At 43.6% G+C, this 23,108-nt stretch overlaps 1 protein-coding gene and 1 long non-coding RNA gene across 2 annotated transcripts; one reads left to right on the top strand and one right to left on the bottom strand.

The window, feature by feature from the left end:
- Positions 1 to 3: 3 nt before the first annotated feature.
- ddo (D-aspartate oxidase) lies at positions 4 to 23,079 on the bottom strand (the record flags this gene model as incomplete). Its single annotated transcript, XM_034077370.1, has 5 exons — positions 22,922 to 23,079; positions 12,991 to 13,166; positions 9,210 to 9,318; positions 8,964 to 9,140; positions 4 to 34 (listed from the first exon to the last, which is right to left on the bottom strand). Coding segments are annotated over exons 2-5 (489 nt in total), but the record flags the coding sequence as incomplete, so codon positions are not given.
- LOC139433249 (uncharacterized) lies at positions 3,326 to 4,854 on the top strand. Its single transcript, XR_011642808.1, has 3 exons — positions 3,326 to 3,602; positions 3,789 to 3,844; positions 4,151 to 4,854. It is a non-coding gene; the product is annotated as an uncharacterized lncRNA (long non-coding RNA).
- Positions 23,080 to 23,108: the final 29 nt, after the last annotated feature.

The raw sequence follows: 23,108 nt of genomic DNA, 5'->3' as shown, positions 1-23,108 counted from the left end.
GCGCTGATCCACCTGCCCCCCCGCACGCCTGAACCTGGAGGGAGGAAGACCGAAGAAGAGGGGACACGTGTTGATGTAGAGGAGACATGAAGAAGAGGGGACACGTGTTGATGTAGAAGAGACATGAAGAAGAGGGGACACGTGTTGATGTAGAGGAGACATGAAGAAGAGGGGACACGTGTTGATGTAGAAGAGACATGAAGAAGAGGGGACACATGTTGATGTAGAAGAGACATGAAGAAGAGGGGACACATGTTGATGTAGAAGAGACACGAAGAAGAGGGGACACATGTTGATGTAGAAGAGACATGAAGAAGAGGGGACACGTGTTGATGTAGAAGAGACATGAAGAAGAGGGGACACATGTTGATGTAGAAGAGACATGGAGAAGAGAGGACACATGTTGATGTAGAGGAGACATGGAGAAGAGGGGACACATGTTGATGTAGAAGAGACATGAAGAAGAGGGGACACATGTTGATGTAGAAGAGACATGGAGAAGAGGGGACACATGTTGATGTAGAAGAGACATGGAGAAGAGGGGACACATGTTGATGTAGAAGAGACATGGAGAAGAGGGGACACATGTTGATGTAGAAGAGACATGAAGAAGAGGGGACACATGTTGATGTAGAAGAGACATGGAGAAGAGGGGACACATGTTGATGTAGAAGAGACATGGAGAAGAGGGGACACATGTTGATGTAGAAGAGAGAGGAAGAAGAGGGGACACATGCTGATGTAGAAGAGACGTGGAGAAGAGGGGACACATGTTGATGTAGAAGAGACATGAAGAAGAGGGGACACATGTTGATGTAGAAGAGACATGAAGAAGAGGGGACACATGTTGATGTAGAAGAGACATGAAGAAGAGGGGACACATGTTGATGTAGAAGAGACATGGAGAAGAGGGGACACATGTTGATGTAGAAGAGACATGGAGAAGAGGGGACACATGTTGATGTAGAAGAGAGAGGAAGAAGAGGGGACACATGCTGATGTAGAAGAGACGTGGAGAAGAGGGGACACATGTTGATGTAGAAGAGACATGAAGAAGAGGGGACACATGTTGATGTAGAAGAGACATGAAGAAGAGGGGACACATGTTGATGTAGAAGAGAGAGGAAGAAGAGGGGACACATGTTGATGTAGAAGAGACATGGAGAAGAGGGGACACATGTTGATGTAGAAGAGAGAGGAAGAAGAGGGGACACATGCTGATGTAGAAGAGACGTGGAGAAGAGGGGACACATGTTGATGTAGAAGAGACATGGAGAAGAGGGGACACATGTTGATGTAGAAGAGAGAGGAAGAAGAGGGGACACATGCTGATGTAGAAGAGACGTGGAGAAGAGGGGACACATGTTGATGTAGAAGAGACATGAAGAAGAGGGGACACATGTTGATGTAGAAGAGAGAGGAAGAAGAGGGGACACATGCTGATGTAGAAGAGACGTGGAGAAGAGGGGACACATGTTGATGTAGAAGAGACGTGGAGAAGAGGGGACACATGTTGATGTAGAAGAGACATGAAGAAGAGGGGACACATGTTGATGTAGAAGAGACATGGAGAAGAGGGGACACATGTTGATGTAGAAGAGAGAGGAAGAAGAGGGGACACATGCTGATGTAGAAGAGACATGAAGAAGAGGGGACACATGTTGATGTAGAAGAGACATGAAGAAGAGGGGACACATGTTGATGTAGAAGAGACATGAAGAAGAGGGGACACATGTTGATGTAGAAGAGAGAGGAAGAAGAGGGGACACATGCTGATGTAGAAGAGACGTGGAGAAGAGGGGACACATGTTGATGTAGAAGAGACGTGGAGAAGAGGGGACACATGTTGATGTAGAAGAGAGAGGAAGAAGAGGGGACACATGCTGATGTAGAAGAGACGTGGAGAAGAGGGGACACATGTTGATGTAGAAGAGACGTGGAGAAGAGGGGACACATGTTGATGTAGAAGAGAGAGGAAGAAGAGGGGACACATGCTGATGTAGAAGAGACGTGGAGAAGAGGGGACACATGTTGATGTAGAAGAGACGTGGAGAAGAGGGGACACATGTTGATGTAGAAGAGACATGAAGAAGAGGGGACACATGTTGATGTAGAAGAGACATGGAGAAGAGGGGACACATGTTGATGTAGAAGAGAGAGGAAGAAGAGGGGACACATGCTGATGTAGAAGAGACATGAAGAAGAGGGGACACATGTTGATGTAGAAGAGACATGAAGAAGAGGGGACACATGTTGATGTAGAAGAGACATGAAGAAGAGGGGACACATGTTGATGTAGAAGAGAGAGGAAGAAGAGGGGACACATGCTGATGTAGAAGAGACGTGGAGAAGAGGGGACACATGTTGATGTAGAAGAGACATGAAGAAGAGGGGACACATGTTGATGTAGAAGAGAGAGGAAGAAGAGGGGACACATGCTGATGTAGAAGAGACGTGGAGAAGAGGGGACACATGTTGATGTAGAAGAGACGTGGAGAAGAGGGGACACATGTTGATGTAGAAGAGACATGAAGAAGAGGGGACACATGTTGATGTAGAAGAGACATGGAGAAGAGGGGACACATGTTGATGTAGAAGAGAGAGGAAGAAGAGGGGACACATGCTGATGTAGAAGAGACATGAAGAAGAGGGGACACATGTTGATGTAGAAGAGACATGAAGAAGAGGGGACACATGTTGATGTAGAAGAGAGAGGAAGAAGAGGGGACACATGTTGATGTAGAAGAGAGAGGAAGAAGAGGGGACACATGCTGATGTAGAAGAGACGTGGAGAAGAGGGGACACATGTTGATGTAGAAGAGACGTGGAGAAGAGGGGACACATGTTGATGTAGAAGAGAGAGGAAGAAGAGGGGACACATGCTGATGTAGAAGAGACGTGGAGAAGAGGGGACACATGTTGTTTCAGGAACTAGTTTTCTCCATGTCAAGCAAGGGTCCTCTAAAGTGGCTGAACAAGTTGAAACCAAGCGTAACTCTTCTTATCTTGGGCTATGCTCTCTGGCTGGAAGGACTCTGGGTTCGACTCGAGTGGAGAGACGGGTAAGTAATCAGCCCAGAGACCAGGTGGCTGGGATAGAACAGCCGGCAATGTCCTGACCAAGTGGACACAACATTAAACATACAATGAACATGTTCTGCAGTAGAGAGAGGCGAAGTCCCTCCCCTTCCGGAGCCTCCATGGGACCCGGAAGCGTAAAATTAAACATTGAAGTCAATGGAGAGAGAAAGGTTATCTTTTGATCCCGTTTGAATTGTGCCACGAATGACACATCTGATGTTTGTCAATTTAAAAGAATATTTTGCAAGTCAAAAAAATAAAAATGTGTCGTAAAACTGTGAAGTTACACATTTGTTTGTGTGAAACCGCTGAGTGAACTCCAGGTCTCTGGGCTCGCACAACACGCGTCACCATCACAAAGACGGCCGTCACGTTAGCACGTTGCACCTGTTTCTTTCAGAATGAGAATACAAGTATAAAACGAGGTGACTACAAGTCTGGACACGTTGAGAGCTGTACATACACGAAAGGGGAGTTAGTCGGTTCTGTAAGAGCAGCGGGACCGGCTTTACAAGGTGTTGGTGAGTAATATGAGTGCAATGTGTAACGTTAACGTCAGCTAGCTAGCATTAGCTAACAAGGTACACTAACGTGTTTTGTTTTAGTTGCTCTTCAGATTGAAGCGGACAGTTTTAAATCGACTATACTGTATGTGTGATCTCCTTTTACATCTCGTTGTGTCATTTGAGTTTATTTGCTGTGTGTAGATTCAAGGGTTTTGGTGATCCAGGCACAGCTGTGCGTGACTCCCTCGGGTGCACTGGTATGTGTTCCTAATGTAGAGAGCATTGATTAATTAATAAACTACACACTGAGTCTAGATCCTGACCAAGTCCTTTTTTATTGTTGATCAAATGTTTTTCAAAAATGTATTCATACACATTTAGAAAAATACAATGTACAATCACAACCAGTACAGAAAAAACAAACAACAACAACAATCAGACAAGAGGACACAACTATGGAAAAATAACCCCTCCCACCCCCAGATCCGGACCATCCTTGTATTATTGCTCATTCAATCTATTATAGCATGCTAACAAACATGGTACTTACTTTATTTTGACAGATCTGCATGGGAGACGATGACGTGATGCAGAGCGCTGTCTGTGATTGTGCACGGGGGATGCAGCTCCACAGATGTTGAGTGCCAGTGGAGGAAGCCTGGCACTTCCAAAGTAGTCCAGCCGGTGTCTCAACTCTACCAACAGTGAGAGGAGACATACAACCCACTGGCCAGAGACATCGCCACTGAGGATGTAGACTGGTTCAGGTCTGCACTGAGGGGCGCACAGTGTGGCATGGCTTTTGTCACCTGAGCCAGAGCCGCGGCCTCAACATCAGGCCATTGTCACCGTGCCGGAGCTGGTGAAGGGGCATGGGGGTCGGGGGCTTGAGGCAATGCTTGCCTCAATGCGACTGAGCAGAGACCAGCAAGCTGCCATCCAGACAGCCACCGGAGGACAGCGGACAAATCCTCAGTGGCAGTTACACAGGCGGGGCAGGTTGACAGCCAGCAAGTTTGGTGCTGTGCTGCGGTCGGGACTTCCATCCACTCCATGCGAGTCCCTCATGAAGAGGGTGCTCGGGGGGTACAACTTGGACGGAGTCATGACTGTCAACTGGGGGGTTGTAAACGAGGCCGAAGGGGTGAAGGCTTTTGTGCAGGCCTATCAGGAGACAGTGTTCGAGTCTGGTCTCTTTGGGAGTGAGTCGGTGTTTTGGGAGCATCCCCCGATGGACTTGTGCAGCCATCTGCCCTGCTGGAGGTGAAGTGTCCACCATCATTATACATGATGGTGTATATAGGATATATATATATATATATATATATATATTTGTATACATATCTGTAAATTGTATAATTTTATTTGATTTTAAAGTCTTTTTGATCTCTCTGTCTATAAACACAAACTGAGTAAGATTGACAATAAAGTTGACTTTGAAAAATATATATATTCTTTATGAAAATAGTTGACTGTTGGAGAAATTAATCCAAATGAAACGTTGGACTGAACTACAACTACGCCTTTAAATCTCTACGGACTGTTTTCAGTGGGATGGCAAGTTCCTATCTTTAAACATTTATTAGTTTTTTCTCAGAACAGATTTGATTTTCTGAAGTTAATTTAACTTAACCATGTAAGGTCATTATTAAAAAGGTACAATCAATTTGTTTAGGGTTGACTAAAATAATGATAAACATTTCATTTGGATAATTTACTGACAGAATAAGAAACTCAATGATGCTCTACTCACCTGTTCCTTTTTATAAAGTGAAACAGTTGAAACGATAGGTTTTAGTAAACTTAAAAACAACCTTCTCCAAAAGCTATCAAGGAATATACCGAATACTTATTTTAGAACTTTATTACATATTATTTGTATATAGTTTGAGTGATCCATAATTGACAGAAGCTGGTGTTTACCTGTCACTCATATATTAATGTCTTTGTAACTTCAGTAAACCACTACCTCACTAATTTCTTTCATCACGGTTCAGTAAACTAAGTGACACATGAACCAGTTTAATCATTATAATAACGTAGGATTGCAACTCTTTGAAACTGTAGGTGGCTCTTAAAAGAGCCGTTGTGTTTGGGTGTGCTGGTCTCAGGTCAGTCTAAGCCCTCTCTCGCGGATGCAGCTGGATGTCCTTGGGCATGATGGTGACCCTTTTTGCTTGGTTCATCTCACTGGGGGCAGCTACATGGATGTCGGTGCAGTCCACAGTCATTGTGCAGTTGAAGGCAGAATGAATGTATTATTGACTCCGAATGAAGCACAACTTCATGTCATACAATACATTGACTTCATTTGTCCATCCATCCATCCATCCATCCATCCATCCATCCATCTTCTCCCGCTTATCCGTGGTCGGTCTCGGGGGTAGCAGTTCCAGCAGAGAGCCCCAAATTTTCTTTTCCCTGGCCACATCAACCAGCTCTGACTGGGGGGTCCCAAGGCGCTCCCAGGCCAGCGAAGAGATATAATCCCTCCACCTGGTCCTAGGTCTACCCCTTGGTCTCCTCCCAGCTGGACGTGCCTGGAACACCTCCCTAGGGAGGCGCCCAGGTGGCATCCTAACCAGGACTTCATTTGTAATTGTGTAAAAAAATAAAGCATTGATTAGCAAGCAGGACCTGCAGGAGCAGAGCACGGTGATGGATGGAGCTGGGAAGAGAGAAGAATAAAGAAAACAGATCAACTTTATTATCGGATATTAAAAATTCAATTTCAAAACAAGTTGCCGCTCCTACAGTTTCCTCGTGTGTAAAGATGATTTCACTTGACCTATGCACAATATCACACTCAGTACATGTGTGTCTCTGGGGGGGGCATTGTGCCTTTGATGTATATAAATAATATACCATAACCAAATACTATTACGTACAGTGGAAGTCAGGTTGCCAGGGCAGGTCAGTGTGCATGTTCCTCAGGTCTCAGCAGCTACAGGTGAGGGAAAGGAAACAAAAGAGAACAAGGTCAGTAACAACACTTTGAATAATTATCTCTTCTAATAATGTTCTCTCAGTAATCACTCAACTACTGTCTTTCCAACACACAGATTGACCCTCACTGTCATCACAATGAAACACGTCCAGAAGAATCTGTCATGCAAAGCTCCCTGCCTGCCTTCGACTCTCCCTGACTGCTTCCTTAGCACCCGGTGGATGGCGCAGTAGGCTACTCTTCAAATGTTTCACGAAATACTTACCATCATGACTACTCTTGCTCTTACTTCATGTAATAAAATAATAACTTCATGGTAAGGCTACTAAAAGTGACAAGGCTAAGTAATGTAATGCTAACTAACGTGCTCGCTACTCGTCGCTACTAGCTAGGTAGCTAACTTGACTATATGTTCCATCATGCACAACATGTATATTACCTGATATGTCTGATCCGGCGACTCCTGGTCCTTTCCTCAGACGGGAAGCGATAGAACGAGCAAGTGGTATGATCACTTATGTGATTACAACCTGGTACAAAGCACACAGGCATCTTGTAAAAGTGAATTTATTTTTAGCAATCTCTTATTTATTGGAGGGAATAAATCAGTTATGAGATCTTCTTCTTCTTCTTCTTCTTCTTCTTCTTCTTCTTCTTCTTCTTCTTCTTCTTCTTCTTCTTCTTCTTCGCTTTAATTCCGAGTCGCAACCACTTGAAGCATTATCGCCTGTGACATCACTGACGCGAGCCAGAATGGGATCTGGGATTTGTAGTCTTTGTAGTCGCGTATTTTTCATAGTCTTATATTTCAACAGTTTTACGACAAAATGTGACTTTTTTGACATGGAACTTATTGTTTAAGATTGACAAACATCATGTGTAGTTCGTGGCACAATTCAAACGGGATCAAAAGATACGTTTTCTCTCTCCATTGAATTCAATGTAAATGTTTACTTACCTCTGTAATCAGAGGTAAGTATTTCACCTTTCCCTTGTTTTCTGATTTCTGTGACTTAGTACATGGTATCCATTCAGGATGAGACCGGTCTACTAAGTATTATTTATAGATTTTTCCTATTTTAATCTCTTCAATATCCTGAGGTATATTCACAGGTCAAATATATCTAATTCAATGGAAAAAAACACAATTGTACCATCAATGAAATCAAATGACAAATTAAAACCTAGAATACAATATATAGTGTCTCTTTAAATCCAGTTCCAACCTTATAATTTCTTCAATACTCCTACCGCTCCGCAGTGAGTTCAGCTATTGTCTCTTGATAAACCAGCAAGTCCTCTCACTGGCGCGAAGATCAAAGCGGTCCGTGGGTCTGGCTCGCCATCTTGTATCAGAGTGCGTGCGTGTGTTGTCCTCTCACTCGCGATCAACTTTCTTATCCAGTCCAAAAACACGTGACCAAAACACCGTTGGTTAATGTTCCTTACCGTCTACTGGGTTTCCCGACCGTGTGGACGGCATTTTTATCTTTTTTAAATCAACTTTGAATCACTTTTAATATAATTTACTCCGCTCGTCTCATCTGCTTCTTGCTCCGTTTTCTCTTATTCTCCTGCTACGCTGCGCGTGCCTGGTGGTGAGCAGAGATCCCTTAAAGCAGTGCTTCTCAAAGTGTGGTCCGTGGACCACTGGTGGTCCGTGAGCGCCCCCTAGTGGTCCGTGAGTATATTGGTACAATTTCACATTTTAAATAAATTCATAAATTAAAGTTTTACGCACTCTCGCGGGAATATCTCCGCAATGGAGCAAGCTTAAGTTTCACTTCCGATTGCATGATATAGCCCCGCGCAACACCTTCATCGCACATGTTGCCACTTGTTTATACCATTTTCAGGCGATTTGTAATCTGTTCTAGAAAAACGATGTGATTTTGGATATTTGTGGAGTTAGGTGGTCCGCAAGTGTTTTTTTATTGGTTAAGTCCTTGGTATGAAAACGTTTGAGAAATACTGCCTTAAAGGAACAGTACCTTGTAATTTGTCATACTACTTTTATTTATTATATTTTTTAAAGGGATTGGTCATTGTTATTATTGACCAATTGTAAACGTGTATCCTTTAATGAAATCACTTTTGAATGACTTTATGCTTACTATGTTTTAATGTGGGTAACACAAGGGATAATTAATATGAACAGAATACACAAAGAACACTGACAACACCCAAATCCCCCCTTTGACATGAAGCAGGTGGTTTGTCCCAATCTGTCCCAATTGGCTCCATCCGGGGGCAAAACATGCAACTGCACTTACCTGTATTTATATTTAATATGTATTATTAACGACTGAGGGTTGGTCGTATGCCTCACCTCTTCTCCACATGAAGCCCCTTGAGCTCCGTCTCTTGTGTGAATGTTGCTCTATGAATACGCTTTCTTTGATTATAAATCGGTCTCAATGCGCGGTTACCTCTTCTCCAGCCAGGGCAGGTAGCGGCTGCACTCACACTTGATGGTGGTGAACGCCTGTCCGAACCGATGCTCCGGGAATCGAACCATCTCTCGCTCCGTCATGATCCTGAACCCGAGCACCAGGTCGGACCAGTACGGAGTTTTATCTTCAGGAACGTCCCGGAAGATCTGCCAGCTGCAGGAGGAGGACGTTATAAACGTACTGAATACTCAACGTGTTGATAAGACTTAGCGGTTGACTGACCCGGAGCTGAGCATGATGCCGGCCTCCGGAGCGTCTTCAGACTGAGCGATGAGCCGCAGGTGGTCGAAGCTGGACTTGAACCAGCGCCTCTGCTGCTCCACTGGGACATCTGAGGGGGGAATATCATGTATTATATTACTCCTGTTCTGGCTGCCTTACACTGGCTCCCTATAGAACACAGGATAGAATTTAAAATTCTTCTTCTCGCCTACAAAGCCCTTAATGGGCAGGCGCCATCTTACCTTAAAGAACTCATTATACCCTACTGTCCTACTAGGGCATTGCGTTCCAAGAATGCAGGGTTGTTGGTTGTTCCTAGAATCTTTAAAAGTACAATGGGAGCCAGAGCCTTTTCTTATCAAGCTCCACATTTGTGGAATCAGCTTCCAGTTTGTGTTCGGGCGGCAGACACCCTATCCGTTTTTAAGAGTGCGCTGAAGACCTTCCTTTGTGATAAAGCTTATAGTTAGTGTGAAGTCAACTTGAAAAATCCTCACAGGAGATCAAGGGGTTAAAAAGTGGGGCTGATTGACAGAGTGGCAGCTGTCTGAAATCAGTCCCTAATTGCTAATCAGCTTCGCTGCACCTTTAAAAGCACCTGAAAGAAGGCAGTGATCCAAGCTGGAGAGGGACAACCTAAAGAGCGTGCGTCCAGCAGCAACGAACCAGCAGAAGAAACGTCAAAGCAGCAGCAGCTCTGGTGCAGCCGTAACAAGCTGGAGAAGCGGCCGGTGAGAGACGAACTGTGTGTTTAGTTAAGAATCATACAACTTGCCGTTCGTGGCGCACGTTAGAGCGTGCGTTCTAGTTCAGTGTCATTTGTTTGTTTGATGTCCTCGAGCTAAAGCAACTGAGTGTTGATTTAAAAACGAGTGTTTTATTTATTGAGAGATGTAGATTGGTAAAAACGGTTTGCATGCTGCTAACAATTCAGTCTATATTTGCATTTTTAATGAGACTGCATAAGTTAAAAACTGTTTAAAACATAATTTATAAAAATACATTAAGAAAGTAAGAACAATATTCACAAGTGTTAAAAAGTATATGTTAAGCATGTATTTTTCCATTTATTATTTGATGTGTATTGGATTTACAGTAATTCTTTTTTATTTTTAATTTAAGGTTTTTTACCTTACAGCTTACAACATAAGCTGTACTGCAACAACAAATACCAAAGTAAAGAAAAACTCAAAAGAAACAAAGTTGTGGTCATTGTAGTGAAACCCAGTGAAAACCTCCTATGGACTGTACCATCCCTTTCAAGCGGGGAAAACTGCAAATATACCCAAGGGCTTGACAGTTAGGGCTGATTAGATGCAGCCCCTAGTTTTGCTGATATAGGCTTAGTTTGTCGGGGGACATCTCACTTCTTCCTTCTCTCTGTCTGTACCTGTGTCCTCTCATGTTCCATTAACCCAGCTTCCCCACATGTCTTTCTTTTTGGTGTCTATATACGCCGGGATCCGGAGTCATGGATGATCCTGCGGTCCTGTGTCCTGGATCGCGAGTCGTGGATCGCGAGTCGTGGCTGTGGTCCTGGATCATCGGTCCTGGATGGATATCCTCGTGGATTCATCTTCCTATCATGCACACATGCATTTCCAAACATCTGGACTACCTGTGTTGCAAATGTATTATCTTTCAATTTACACACGGCATCTATTGCCCGTCTGTCCGTCCTGGAGAGGGATCCCTCCTCTGCTGCTCTCCCTGAGGTTTCTCCATGTTCCCTTAAACTGTGGGGTTTCTCCGGAAGTGTTTCCTTGTACGATGTGAGGGTCTAAGGACAGAGGGTCTAAGGACAGAGGGTCTGAGGACAGAGGGTCTGAGGACAGAGGGTCTGAGGACAGAGGGTCTGAGGACAGAGGGTCCAAGGACAGAGGGTCTAAGGACAGAGGGTCTAAGGACAGAGGGTCTAAGGACAGAGGGTCTGAGGACAGAGGGTCTGAGGACAGAGGGTCTGAGGACAGAGGGTCTGAGGACAGAGGGTCTGAGGACAGAGGGTCTAAGGACAGAGGGTGTCGTATTGTCATACTGATATTCTGTACACACTGTGAAGACCACTGAGACAAATGTAACATTTGTGATATTGGGCTATAAATAAACATTGATTGATTGATTGATATTATTACATGGCTTCGTTGAATACTCAATTCTGATTGGTCAATTCAGAACACGTGACACGTTGTTAGTCCAGTAGAACAGACCGCTGTCCAGAACTAATGGCCGTTGCCCGTTGCTAAGGAGGATCAAGAGAGAGAAAGGAAAAGACGCAGCGCTGGACGTCAGATGAATGAACAGAAGAAGGCAGCGAGGAGGTGAGCTCTGCGGAGTTCAGGGGCTTGTTAGTGGATCAGAAACTGTGAACAGTTGGACAGTGCTGCCGTAAAGTTGTCGTTGTCGCAGTTCCAGCCGTTGGTGCGTCGTGGAACGGAGTTTTTTTTTTTCTTAGCGGAAGAATTACGATCATTTTTAAGTCAATAAAATCATTTGTGATGAAGACCGCTTGGCGTGTGGCTCCCTGGTCCGCCGGGGCTCTTTTACCCATAGCGACCGCCTCGCTGCACGTTGTCCCTGACGTAGCGTGGAGCTACATTTAAATACTTTCACTCTGCAGGGATTCATATTTGCACAGTTCATTTATTAAAGTCCTTTTAGTTTAATGTCTTGTGTTCCTAGTCTTGTCCCCTTCCGTTTCATGTTTGGTAAATGACTCCACCCTCTGGTTTCAGGAGTCTTCACTTCCTGCCCTTGTGTGTCACCCGTCAGCCTGATTGTTTCCACCCAGGGGCGACAGCCCACCGGGAATACTGGGAGTCTTCCCGGTGGGCCGGTGCTGTGCGTGGGCCGGAGGGCCATACACAAATAAAAGAAATAATAATTTAAAAAAAAATCCTAAATCCTGTGGAGAAGAACGTGTTGCCCACGTTCTGTTACTGAGAGCTAGTTAGCTAGCAGGTTTATTGCTCTGGGCGCAGTCACTTTGCCTCCACTTGCTTTCAAATGAATGTTGAAAGAAAAAGTAAATCTGTTCATGTGGGTGTGGAGAGATGTTTCTATAGATTTAGTCCCTAACTTTGCTCTCAAAGTGCACCAGATTGATGCTTTTAACTTCAACATTTAAAAAAAAATCTTCCCGGGGGAGCATGCCCCCGGACCCCCCTAGAGGAGGTGAGGTACCTGCCCACACCCCCTGTTAAATGGTCTCACCCACATTGAGGATGATTAAGTCAGGCAAATTGGGTCCAGATGTTATCGCATCAACGATCTGTTAACATTCAAATCAATCATTAAATATATGCTGTAACTATTTAGCTCTAGGCAACTCAAGGGCTGCTCAGGTGATGTGACATACTTTCGTCACCGGCCGGCCGATACATGCCGCGCATTAAGTGGGCCTGTCTGTCAATTAATCCCCAGGCCACTTACCCCCCCGTGTGTGTGTGTGTGTGTGTGTGTGTGTGTGTGTGTGTGTGTGTGTGTGTGTGTGTGTGTGTGTGTGTGTGTGTGTGTGTGTGTGTGTGTGTGTGTGTGTGTGTGTGTGTGTGTGTGTGTGTGTGTGTGTGTGTGTGTGTGTGTGTGTGTGTGTGTGTGTGTGTGTGTGTGTGTGTGTGCATCCTAGTAGAACCTAGTGATCTTTTGTTTGTTATCGGAGTTTTCCTATCAAGTGATTTTGTAGCTTTAGTCTTTTATAAATGAAAGATATGTTTGAGCTCAAACTGAAAGGTGCGTCCGAGTTCCTGTGAGCCCATCGTGTCAAAAATAAGAAATGAATCCTCACCTGGGTTGTGGTTGGCGAACAGGATGCCGGCGGCTCCATCGCTCGTGGTCTCGGGGCTGAACTTCTCCCCCAGCAGGGTGACTGAGACGTGGGGAAGATTCTCCGCGATGCACACGGCCGTGGAGAAACCCACCACCCCCGCCCCCACCACCACCACCCGAACACCACCCATCACCCTGCAGAGAGGGAGGGAACAACAGCATATTACAGTTATTTACGGCATATATATATATCAGTGGCGGCTGGTGGAACATATTTGTGGTAGGGCTGTTGATAGAGTGAGTAAAAAAAATGTATGGGGAGAAATGACCCCTTAAATTAGGACTTCTGGTGATGTAATGGCACGTTTCCAGTGCAGCACGGAGCTCGCTTTAATGCTGCGTTCAGACCGGACGCGATGCGAATATTCGCTTCGCTCTAAACGCTCCTATCGCATCGCTCTAGTCGCTGAGTTTCACCGCAGCTGTCAGCTGTGTTTACTCGCATCATTCAAACAAGACGCGCTGGCTCGGGAGCTACAACAACATGAACATATTTTACCGTGATTAAATTGTAATACACGTTTCAAAATGATGCCGACGTAACAACATACTGATACCGGTTAGTAAAAACCATGAATTAATGCTTTGACAAGTCTGCAGACAGACGGCAGAGAAACACCTTTTAGAATGCTTGTTCCCTGAATGGAGCTCGGCTAACCTAACGCTATATATGCTCCGATCGTCCTCACTCACAGCAACGGCCTACAGACGTAAATAAACCAGCGACTGTATTCTCCATGACACAGGCAGTCTGTGGTTTGGACTGGTTTAACTTCTGTCTAGTTTCTGAACAGATCGTATCTGTCCCCGGTGTTCCGGTTTAACTGGTTCCCCGATCAACTGGTTGACAGATGTGGAGGCGTGGCCTTCGACTGAAATACACATTTCGATCGCTTCTTCTGTCGTTTACATAAATCTTTTGGTATATTTGGCTGGATAGGAACACTTTGATGCACATTCAGTACCAGTGTGTGAGGTTGTGGTTACGATGGCGATATCCGGACGCGAACAGCGAGGACTACAAAAAGAAAAACGAGTTGACATGGGCATGTCTGTTCAAAACATTGCGAGCTCCAATAAATCATTTAAACCAGCTATTGTTGCCCGGTTTATCACTGAATATCGTTCTTAATGTGATACCAAGTCCATCTGAGACCTGTGTTCACCTTCAGACAGCCTCCCAGTGAAGCGGACGTTGTTTACTCACAGTTTGAAAGCACGTGGAGAAGTCTTCAGCTGTAAACTGTGATCCTCTCAGGTAAACTGTGATTCGCCCAGGGGAAATGGGATCCGCCCAGATTAAACTGTGTTACATCTTCTGTGGCTATCTACCAGCGATCATGTTGAATATGAAAGACACACACATCCCTTATAGAAACGGCATTCTGCAGCACTCATCCAGATCACATGTGACTGTTAACTCGTTTTGCAAAGACAGCAGCAGAAATGTCATTGCTGCATGTGCAGGGATATTAGACTTTAAAATGCTGATGGGTCATTCATCTTGGTCTCGGCAAACAATATTAGGAATCTTCTATTCCAACTACATAATATTCAGTGTCCATCGACATGAAAATAACAAAAAGGTTCATGCTGGACTCAAACCCGAGTCCCAACAGCGAAAGTCACTCCAGCCCTGCGCGTTATGAGCGCGCCACGGATCAACACGACACCTCCCAGAGAATCAAAAATAAAATAACAGTGTTCAAAACACCCATGTCAATTACATTACATGACATTGCATTTACCTGACACGTTTATCTAAAGCGACTTACAATAAGTGCATAAGACCAAGAAGATACAACCTTGAAGAAAACAGAATCATAAAGTACTTCAGGTTTCATAGAGCCAAACATTTCAAGTGCTACTCAACTGGCTTTAGATAAGCCAGTCCTTTATTAGTATATAAGTGCTTTGTTAATAATTCTAACGTCAATAAATCCTTTACAAACTATTCGTGTTGTCAGTCTTACATTTGTATCATATATCGTTATTAATATGATGTCGAGTCGATTTGATACTCGTTTAAACTTGTATAAACAAGGATATCTGATCTCGGTGGGTCTTAATGAGGCTGGATACAGACCTCAGTCAGTATATTATAATATGTATATTATGGCTTAAAGTGTACATACATTCGCTCACATTATAAATGATGGTCGGGTTGCATTTTTCTGGAACTTTTTAACAAGGTTAATCTAAAATGTTGTAGTGTGGTGGTTCGATATGCTGTGTTGATCCGTGGCGCGCTCATAACGCGCAGGGCTGGAGTGACTTTCGCTGTTGGGACTCGGGTTTGAGTCCAGCATGAACCTTTTTGTTATTTTCATGTCGATGGACACTGAATATTATGTAGTTGGAATAGAAGATTCCTAATATTGTTTGCCGAGACCAAGATGAATGACCCATCAGCATTTTAAAGTCTAATATCCCTGCACATGCAGCAATGACATTTCTGCTGCTGTCTTTGCAAAACGAGTTAACAGTCACATGTGATCTGGATGAGTGCTGCAGAATGCCGTTTCTATAAGGGATGTGTGTGTCTTTCATATTCAACATGATCGCTGGTAGATAGCCACAGAAGATGTAACACAGTTTAATCTGGGCGGATCCCATTTCCCCTGGGCGAATCACAGTTTACCTGAGAGGGTCACAGTTTACCTGAGAGGATCACAGTTTACAGCTGAAGACTTCTCCACGTGCTTTCAAACTGTGAGTAAACAACGTCCGCTTCACTGGGAGGCTGTCTGAAGGTGAACACAGGTCTCAGATGGACTTGGTATCACATTAAGAACGATATTCAGTGATAAACCGGGCAACAATAGCTGGTTTAAATGATTTATTGGAGCTCGCAATGTTTTGAACAGACATGCCCATGTCAACTCGTTTTTCTTTTTGTAGTCCTCGCTGTTCGCGTCCGGATATCGCCATCGTAACCACAACCTCACACACTGGTACTGAATGTGCATCAAAGTGTTCCTATCCAGCCAAATATACCAAAAGATGTATGTAAACGACAGAAGAAGCGATCGAAATGTGTATTTCAGTCGAAGGCCACGCCTCCACATCTGTCAACCAGTTGATCGGGGAACCAGTTAAACCGGAACACCGGCTGTTTGAAGAGCAAGCATGTGAAACAAAAGATAGCATTTACCTGTTTGCATCCAGCTAGCCATGTGAGAAGCCTTGTTGATACGTTTTGTCTTTTTCACGAGCTTGCTGTGATATATACAAATCGGGTTGGTCCGGTCCAAGGTCTTTAAGTATCAATTTATCTCCCAAACTTCTCCTTTCAAAAGGATTGGAGTAGCTCTTGGGCGGACCGAGGCTCCGGCGACTCCACCTGCACACCATTCTCATCCAAATACTGCGTCACCTTGGTCACTCACGAGTCTAAAAAACAACTCCTCACGTCAACGCACGTAAGCAACATGGGCGCCGTGACCAAAATATTTGACGGCGCTGATTGGCTGAAATTATGTTTTGTCGGCACGGTTTACTATTGAGACTTTTGCAACCTGCTGGTTGCTGCTGTTTCGCTCGGGGGCTCTGCCCCGTAATGATAAACTAATGCCATGGGCAAGGCATCGTAACACAATTTTAAACGAGATTGTATTGTAGATTATACATTTTTGTGATACTAATTGTATGATATTTACCTTGTTCATTAAAAATTCAAATATAAAATAGATTTTTTTTTTAAATATATATTTTTTAAATATATTTTTTTTTATTTAATTTTTTTTTTTTTTTTATCTGGCAAGAGGTGGGGCGGCGCCCCTAGCGCCCCTATGGGCCGGCCGCCACTGATATATATATATATATATATATACACATATAGACATATATATATATATATATTAGTGCTGTCAAAATTATCGCGTTAACGGCGGTAATTAATTATTTGAATTAATTGCGTTAAAATATTTAACGCATTTAACGCATGTGCAGAATGGCCCGCCCCATACCTGCCACCAGTGGCAGCGCCAGGGTATGGCTGGGGTAGGCTACACCCATACAGAGAAATGGCTTAGCCCCACCATGAGACACGATGTTAAAGTAAGCAACATAAAGTCTGCCAACTCGCGCGGAGTAAATTGCACAGACAGCAGTTAGTCAGATTGATTTCAGTAGCCACGGGTTGAAAGCTTTTGTCACGTAGTGATCGACTTCTCGATAGAACATCTTTGATAACGGCGTGGTGTTGTTGCAGGAAGTCCCGACGGAGAATACTTTTGCTGTAGTACAGGGCAGAGCCATATAATAGTAATAATATGGCTCTGGTACAGGGGTGCACATAACTGGTACGCAGGTTATGTGCGTAATCTGAAATGCGTCCCGTCACTTGTGTCACAAAGCGCATTTGCGTACCGACGTACTTGTGAAGCTTTTCCAGAAGGCGGTTCGATCCCCGGACGACAGAGTCGGTCTCCGTGTGCACAGACAGGCTGCTGTTAACGTCGGTCTGAACAACGGAACTGAGCCAAAACTACGCCAACCGGCTGCGGAGGGAGACCCCCCCCCCCCTCACTGGAGAACTGCGCTAAAACAGCTGATCACAACATTCACACTCTGTGGTCACGAAGTACTCCACTAGCCCCCCCCCCTCTGTCGACTTTCCTGAAGTACTCCACTAGCACCCCCCCGTAGACTTTCCTGAAGTACTCCACTAGCCCCCCCCCCCTCTGTCGACTTTCCTGAAGTACTCCACTAGCACCCCCCCCCGTAGACTTTCCTGAAGTACTCCACTAGCCCCCCCCCCCCTCTGTCGACTTTCCTGAAGTACTCCACTAGCCCCCCCCCTCTGTCGACTTTCCTGAAGTACTCCACTAGCCCCCCCCCCCCTCTGTCGACTTTCCTGAAGTACTCCACTAGCACCCCCCCCGTAGACTTTCCTGAAGTACTCCACTAGCCCCCCCCCCCCTCTGTCGACTTTCCTGAAGTACTCCACTAGCCCCCCCCCCTCTGTCGACTTTCCTGAAGTACTCCACTAGCCCCCCCCCGTAGACTTTCCTGAAGTACTCCCCGTTGATAGAAATCAACACGTAATGAATTCAGACCCCACGGTGTGATGATTGATAGGTGTGTGGGTTGTCTTTCATTTTGACACGCAGAACATTTTTATAATAAACATAGATACTGTGTTAAATGGATATATCCGCCTTCTTTCATTTATCTTTCCATTCCCAACAATATACATAAATAAATGGCATATTTTGGACATAGTTCGAATGGAGATTAATCTGATTAATTAATTTTTAAACTGTGATTAATCTGATTAAAAATGTTAATCGTTTGACAGCCCTAATATAAATATACACACATATATATATATATATACACATATACACATATATATACGTATATAGACATATATATATACATATATATATATATATACAGACATATATATATATACACATATATGTATATATATATACACACACATATACATATATATATACATATATATATATGTATATATACACACATATACACACATATATATATATATATGCCGTAAATAACTGTAATATATACCTGGCTGCTAAATCCTCAGAACTGTTACAGGATGTGTATTTTGTAAATTGTGTAATTTTGTACATATGTTTGTGTCTTTAATACTTTTGTATGCTTGCTTGTTAACATCAAGCTGTCTCTTTTCTGCTGTAGCGATGTGCGTGTCCACTCTGTGGGGCGAATAAAGGTATTCTGATTCTGATTAATGCACAACTTCACTGTTCAAAGGTCACAGACAGACATCTGTAATCATTACGATGCGTTAGATAACACGCTGTAAACCAGAGAGAGGCAGCAGGACACACTCCACATGTACTGCAGGTTACATGTTGTTAGCGTGTATAACCTCCAGTTACTGCAGGTTACATGTTGTTAGCGTGTATAACCTCCAGTTACTGCAGGTTACATGTTGTTAGCGTGTATAACCTCCAGTTACTGCAGGTAACATGTTGTTAGTGTGTATAACCTCCAGTTACTGCAGGTAACATGTTGTTAGCGTGTATAACCTCCAGTTACTGCAGGTAACATGTAGTTAGCGTGTATAACCTCCAGTTACTGCAGGTTACATGTTGTTAGCGTGTATAACCTCCAGTTACTGCAGGTAACATGTTGTTAGCGTGTATAACCTCCAGTTACTGCAGGTAACATGTTGTTAGTGTGTATAACCTCCAGTTACTGCAGGTTACATGTTGTTAGCGTGTATAACCTCCAGTTACTGCAGGTACATGTTAGTTAGCGTGTATAACCTCCAGTTACTGCAGGTAGCATGTTGTTAGCGTGTATAACCTCCAGTTACTGCAGGTTACATGTTGTTAGCGTGTATAACCTCCAGTTACTGCAGGTTACATGTTGTTAGCGTGTATAACCTCCAGTTACTGCAGGTAACATGTTGTTAGCGTGTATAACCTCCAGTTACTGCAGGTTACATGTTGTTAGCGTGTATAACCTCCAGTTACTGCAGGTAACATGTAGTTAGCGTGTATAACCTCCAGTTACTGCAGGTAACATGTAGTTAGCGTGTATAACCTCCAGTTACTGCAGGTAACATGTAGTTAGCGTGTATAACCTCCAGTTACTGCAGGTAACATGTAGTTAGCGTGTATAACCTCCAGTTACTGCAGGTAACATGTTGTTAGCGTGTATAACCTCCAGTTACTGCAGGTAACATGTAGTTAGCGTGTATAACCTCCAGTTACTGCAGGTTACATGTAGTTAGCGTGTATAACCTCCAGTTACTGCAGGTTACATGTTGTTAGCGTGTATAAACCTCCAGTTACTGCAGGTAACATGTTGTTAGTGTGTATAACCTCCAGTTACTGCAGGTTACATGTTGTTAGTGTGTATAACCTCCAGTTACTGCAGGTAACATGTTGTTAGCGTGTATAACCTCCAGTTACTGCAGGTAACATGTAGTTAGCGTGTATAACCTCCAGTTACTGCAGGTTACATGTTGTTAGCGTGTATAACCTCCAGTTACTGCAGGTAACATGTAGTTAGCGTGTATAACCTCCAGTTACTGCAGGTAACATGTTGTTAGCGTGTATAACCTCCAGTTACTGCAGGTTACATGTTGTTAGCGTGTATAACCTCCAGTTACTGCAGGTAACATGTTGTTAGCGTGTATAACCTCCAGTTACTGCAGGTAACATGTTAGTTAGCGTGTATAACCTCCAGTTACTGCAGGTTACATGTTGTTAGCGTGTATAACCTCCAGTTACTGCAGGTAACATGTAGTTAGCGTGTATAACCTCCAGTTACTGCAGGTAACATGTAGTTAGCGTGTATAACCTCCAGTTACTGCAGGTAACATGTAGTTAGCGTGTATAACCTCCAGTTACTGCAGGTAACATGTAGTTAGCGTGTATAACCTCCAGTTACTGCAGGTAACATGTTGTTAGCGTGTATAACCTCCAGTTACTGCAGGTTACATGTTGTTAGCGTGTATAACCTCCAGTTACTGCAGGTAACATGTAGTTAGCGTGTATAACCTCCAGTTACTGCAGGTTACATGTAGTTAGCGTGTATAACCTCCAGTTACTGCAGGTAACATGTTGTTAGTGTGTATAACCTCCAGTTACTGCAGGTTACATGTTGTTAGCGTGTATAACCTCCAGTTACTGCAGGTAACATGTTGTTAGCGTGTATAACCTCCAGTTACTGCAGGTAACATGTAGTTAGCGTGTATAACCTCCAGTTACTGCAGGTTACATGTTGTTAGCGTGTATAACCTCCAGTTACTGCAGGTAACATGTAGTTAGCGTGTATAACCTCAGTTACTGCAGGTAACATGTAGTTAGCGTGTATAACCTCCAGTTACTGCAGGTAACATGTTGTTAGCGTGTATAACCTCCAGTTACTGCAGGTTACATGTAGTTAGCGTGTATAACCTCCAGTTACTGCAGGTACATGTTGTTAGCGTGGTATAACCTCCAGTTACTGCAGGTACATGTTGTTAGTGTGTATAACCTCCAGTTACTGCAGGTTACATGTTGTTAGCGTGTCTAACCTCCAGTTACTGCAGGTAACATGTAGTGTAGCGTGTATAACCTCCAGTTACTGCAGGTAACATGTAGTTAGCGTGTATAACCTCCAGTTACTGCAGGTTACATGTTGTTAGCGGGTGTATAACCTCCAGTTACTGCAGGTACATGTAGTTAGCGTGTATAACCTCCAGTTACTGCAGGTAACATGTAGTTAGCGTGTATAACCTCCAGTTACTGCAGGTAACATGTAGTTAGCGTGTATAACCTCCAGTTACTGCAGGTAACATGTAGTTAGCGTGTATAACCTCCAGTTACTGCAGGTTACATGTTGTTAGCGTGTATAACCTCCAGTTACTGCAGGTTAACATGTTGTTAGCGTGTATAACCTCCAGTTACTGCAGGTAACATGTTGTTAGCGTGTATAACCTCCAGTTACTGCAGGTAACATGTAGTTAGCGTGTATAACCTCCAGTTACTGCAGGTAACATGTAGTTAGCGTGTATAACCTCCAGTTACTGCAGGTAACATGTTGTTAGCGTGTATAACCTCCAGTTACTGCAGGTACATGTAGTTAGCGTGTATAACCTCCAGTTACTGCAGGTAACATGTTGTTAGCGTGTATAACCTCCAGTTACTGCAGGGTAACATGTAGTTAGCGTGTATAACCTCCAGTTACTGCAGGTAACATGTTGTTAGCGTGTATAACCTCCAGTTACTGCAGGTAACATGTAGTTAGCGTGTATAACCTCCAGTTACTGCAGGTAACATGTTGTTAGCGTGTATAACCTCCAGTTACTGCAGGTAACATGTTGTTAGCGTGTATAACCTCCAGTTACTGCAGGTTACATGTTGTTAGCGTGTATAACCTCCAGTTACTGCAGGTTACATGTTGTTAGCGTGTATAACCTCCAGTTACTGCAGGTAACATGTTGTTAGCGTGTATAACCTCCAGTTACTGCAGGTAACATGTTGTTAGCGTGTATAACCTCCAGTTACTGCAGGTAACATGTTGTTAGCGTGTATAACCTCCAGTTACTGCAGGTAGCATGTTGTTAGCGTGTATAACCTCCAGTTACTGCAGGTTACATGTTGTTAGCGTGTATAACCTCCAGTTACTGCAGGTTACATGTTGTTAGCGTGTATAACCTCCAGTTACTGCAGGTAGCATGTTGTTAGCGTGTATAACCTCCAGTTACTGCAGGTAACATGTTGTTAGTGTGTATAACCTCCAGTTACTGCAGGTAACATGTTGTTAGCGTGTATAACCTCCAGTTACTGCAGGTAGCATGTTGTTTACCTTTCAACGGGGGCCCGCGACTTCACTTCATGCGGCCCCACACGAGCTTGCAAAGAATATAATATGTTTATTACACGGTTACAGGCTTTACACATTGCCCATAAACTACATGTCCCACAATGCATCTCAAATTAGACTTTTTCCTCGGAATTTGACCTTTTTTTTTCAAAATGTTACTTTTTTGTATTCCCTTTTTTTTTTCTCTTCAGAATTTGGCTTTTCTTTTAAAATCATTTTGTGACATGCGCACTGAAAAGACTTGCAATTCTTTGCCCGACTTCTTTCAGACGTAGTTAATTATGAAGTTATTAATACCCTATCAGAGGCAATCATGTATATAATATAATATATGTATATATAATACATTATTTTATATATATTAAATATTTATATATTTATTCTTATATATAAAACTGACACTTTGAGTGCAACATGCTAATGTGGCCCGAGTTGAAATTGAGTTTGACAGCCCAGGTTTAACTGAAGCTGATTTCGCATAATGTCATTGTAATCAAACACGATTTTTTAAACGTCTCACAAAGTGTCCTTTAGTGAATACAAGGCCGTTTAATGTGTATTCCTTCACTTACCCTATAATAAGATCAACCTGCTCTCTGCAGACTGGTAGTGTTTCTCTTCGGACTGTAAAGGAGGAGCAGGTCCTGGAGAGAATCCTCACATAACCAGGAACATGTAGAAAGTCTCAATGTGAGAAACGCTTTGCCCCTCTCTCTGTTACTGCTCTCTAACTAGCTGCTGACCTTTTTAACCGTTCCA

This window comes from Pseudochaenichthys georgianus, unplaced genomic scaffold (genome assembly GCF_902827115.2).
Source record: "Pseudochaenichthys georgianus unplaced genomic scaffold, fPseGeo1.2 scaffold_1528_arrow_ctg1, whole genome shotgun sequence".
Taxonomy (NCBI): Eukaryota; Metazoa; Chordata; class Actinopteri; order Perciformes; family Channichthyidae; genus Pseudochaenichthys; species Pseudochaenichthys georgianus.
This window is presented reverse-complemented; position numbering and strand designations above follow the sequence as displayed.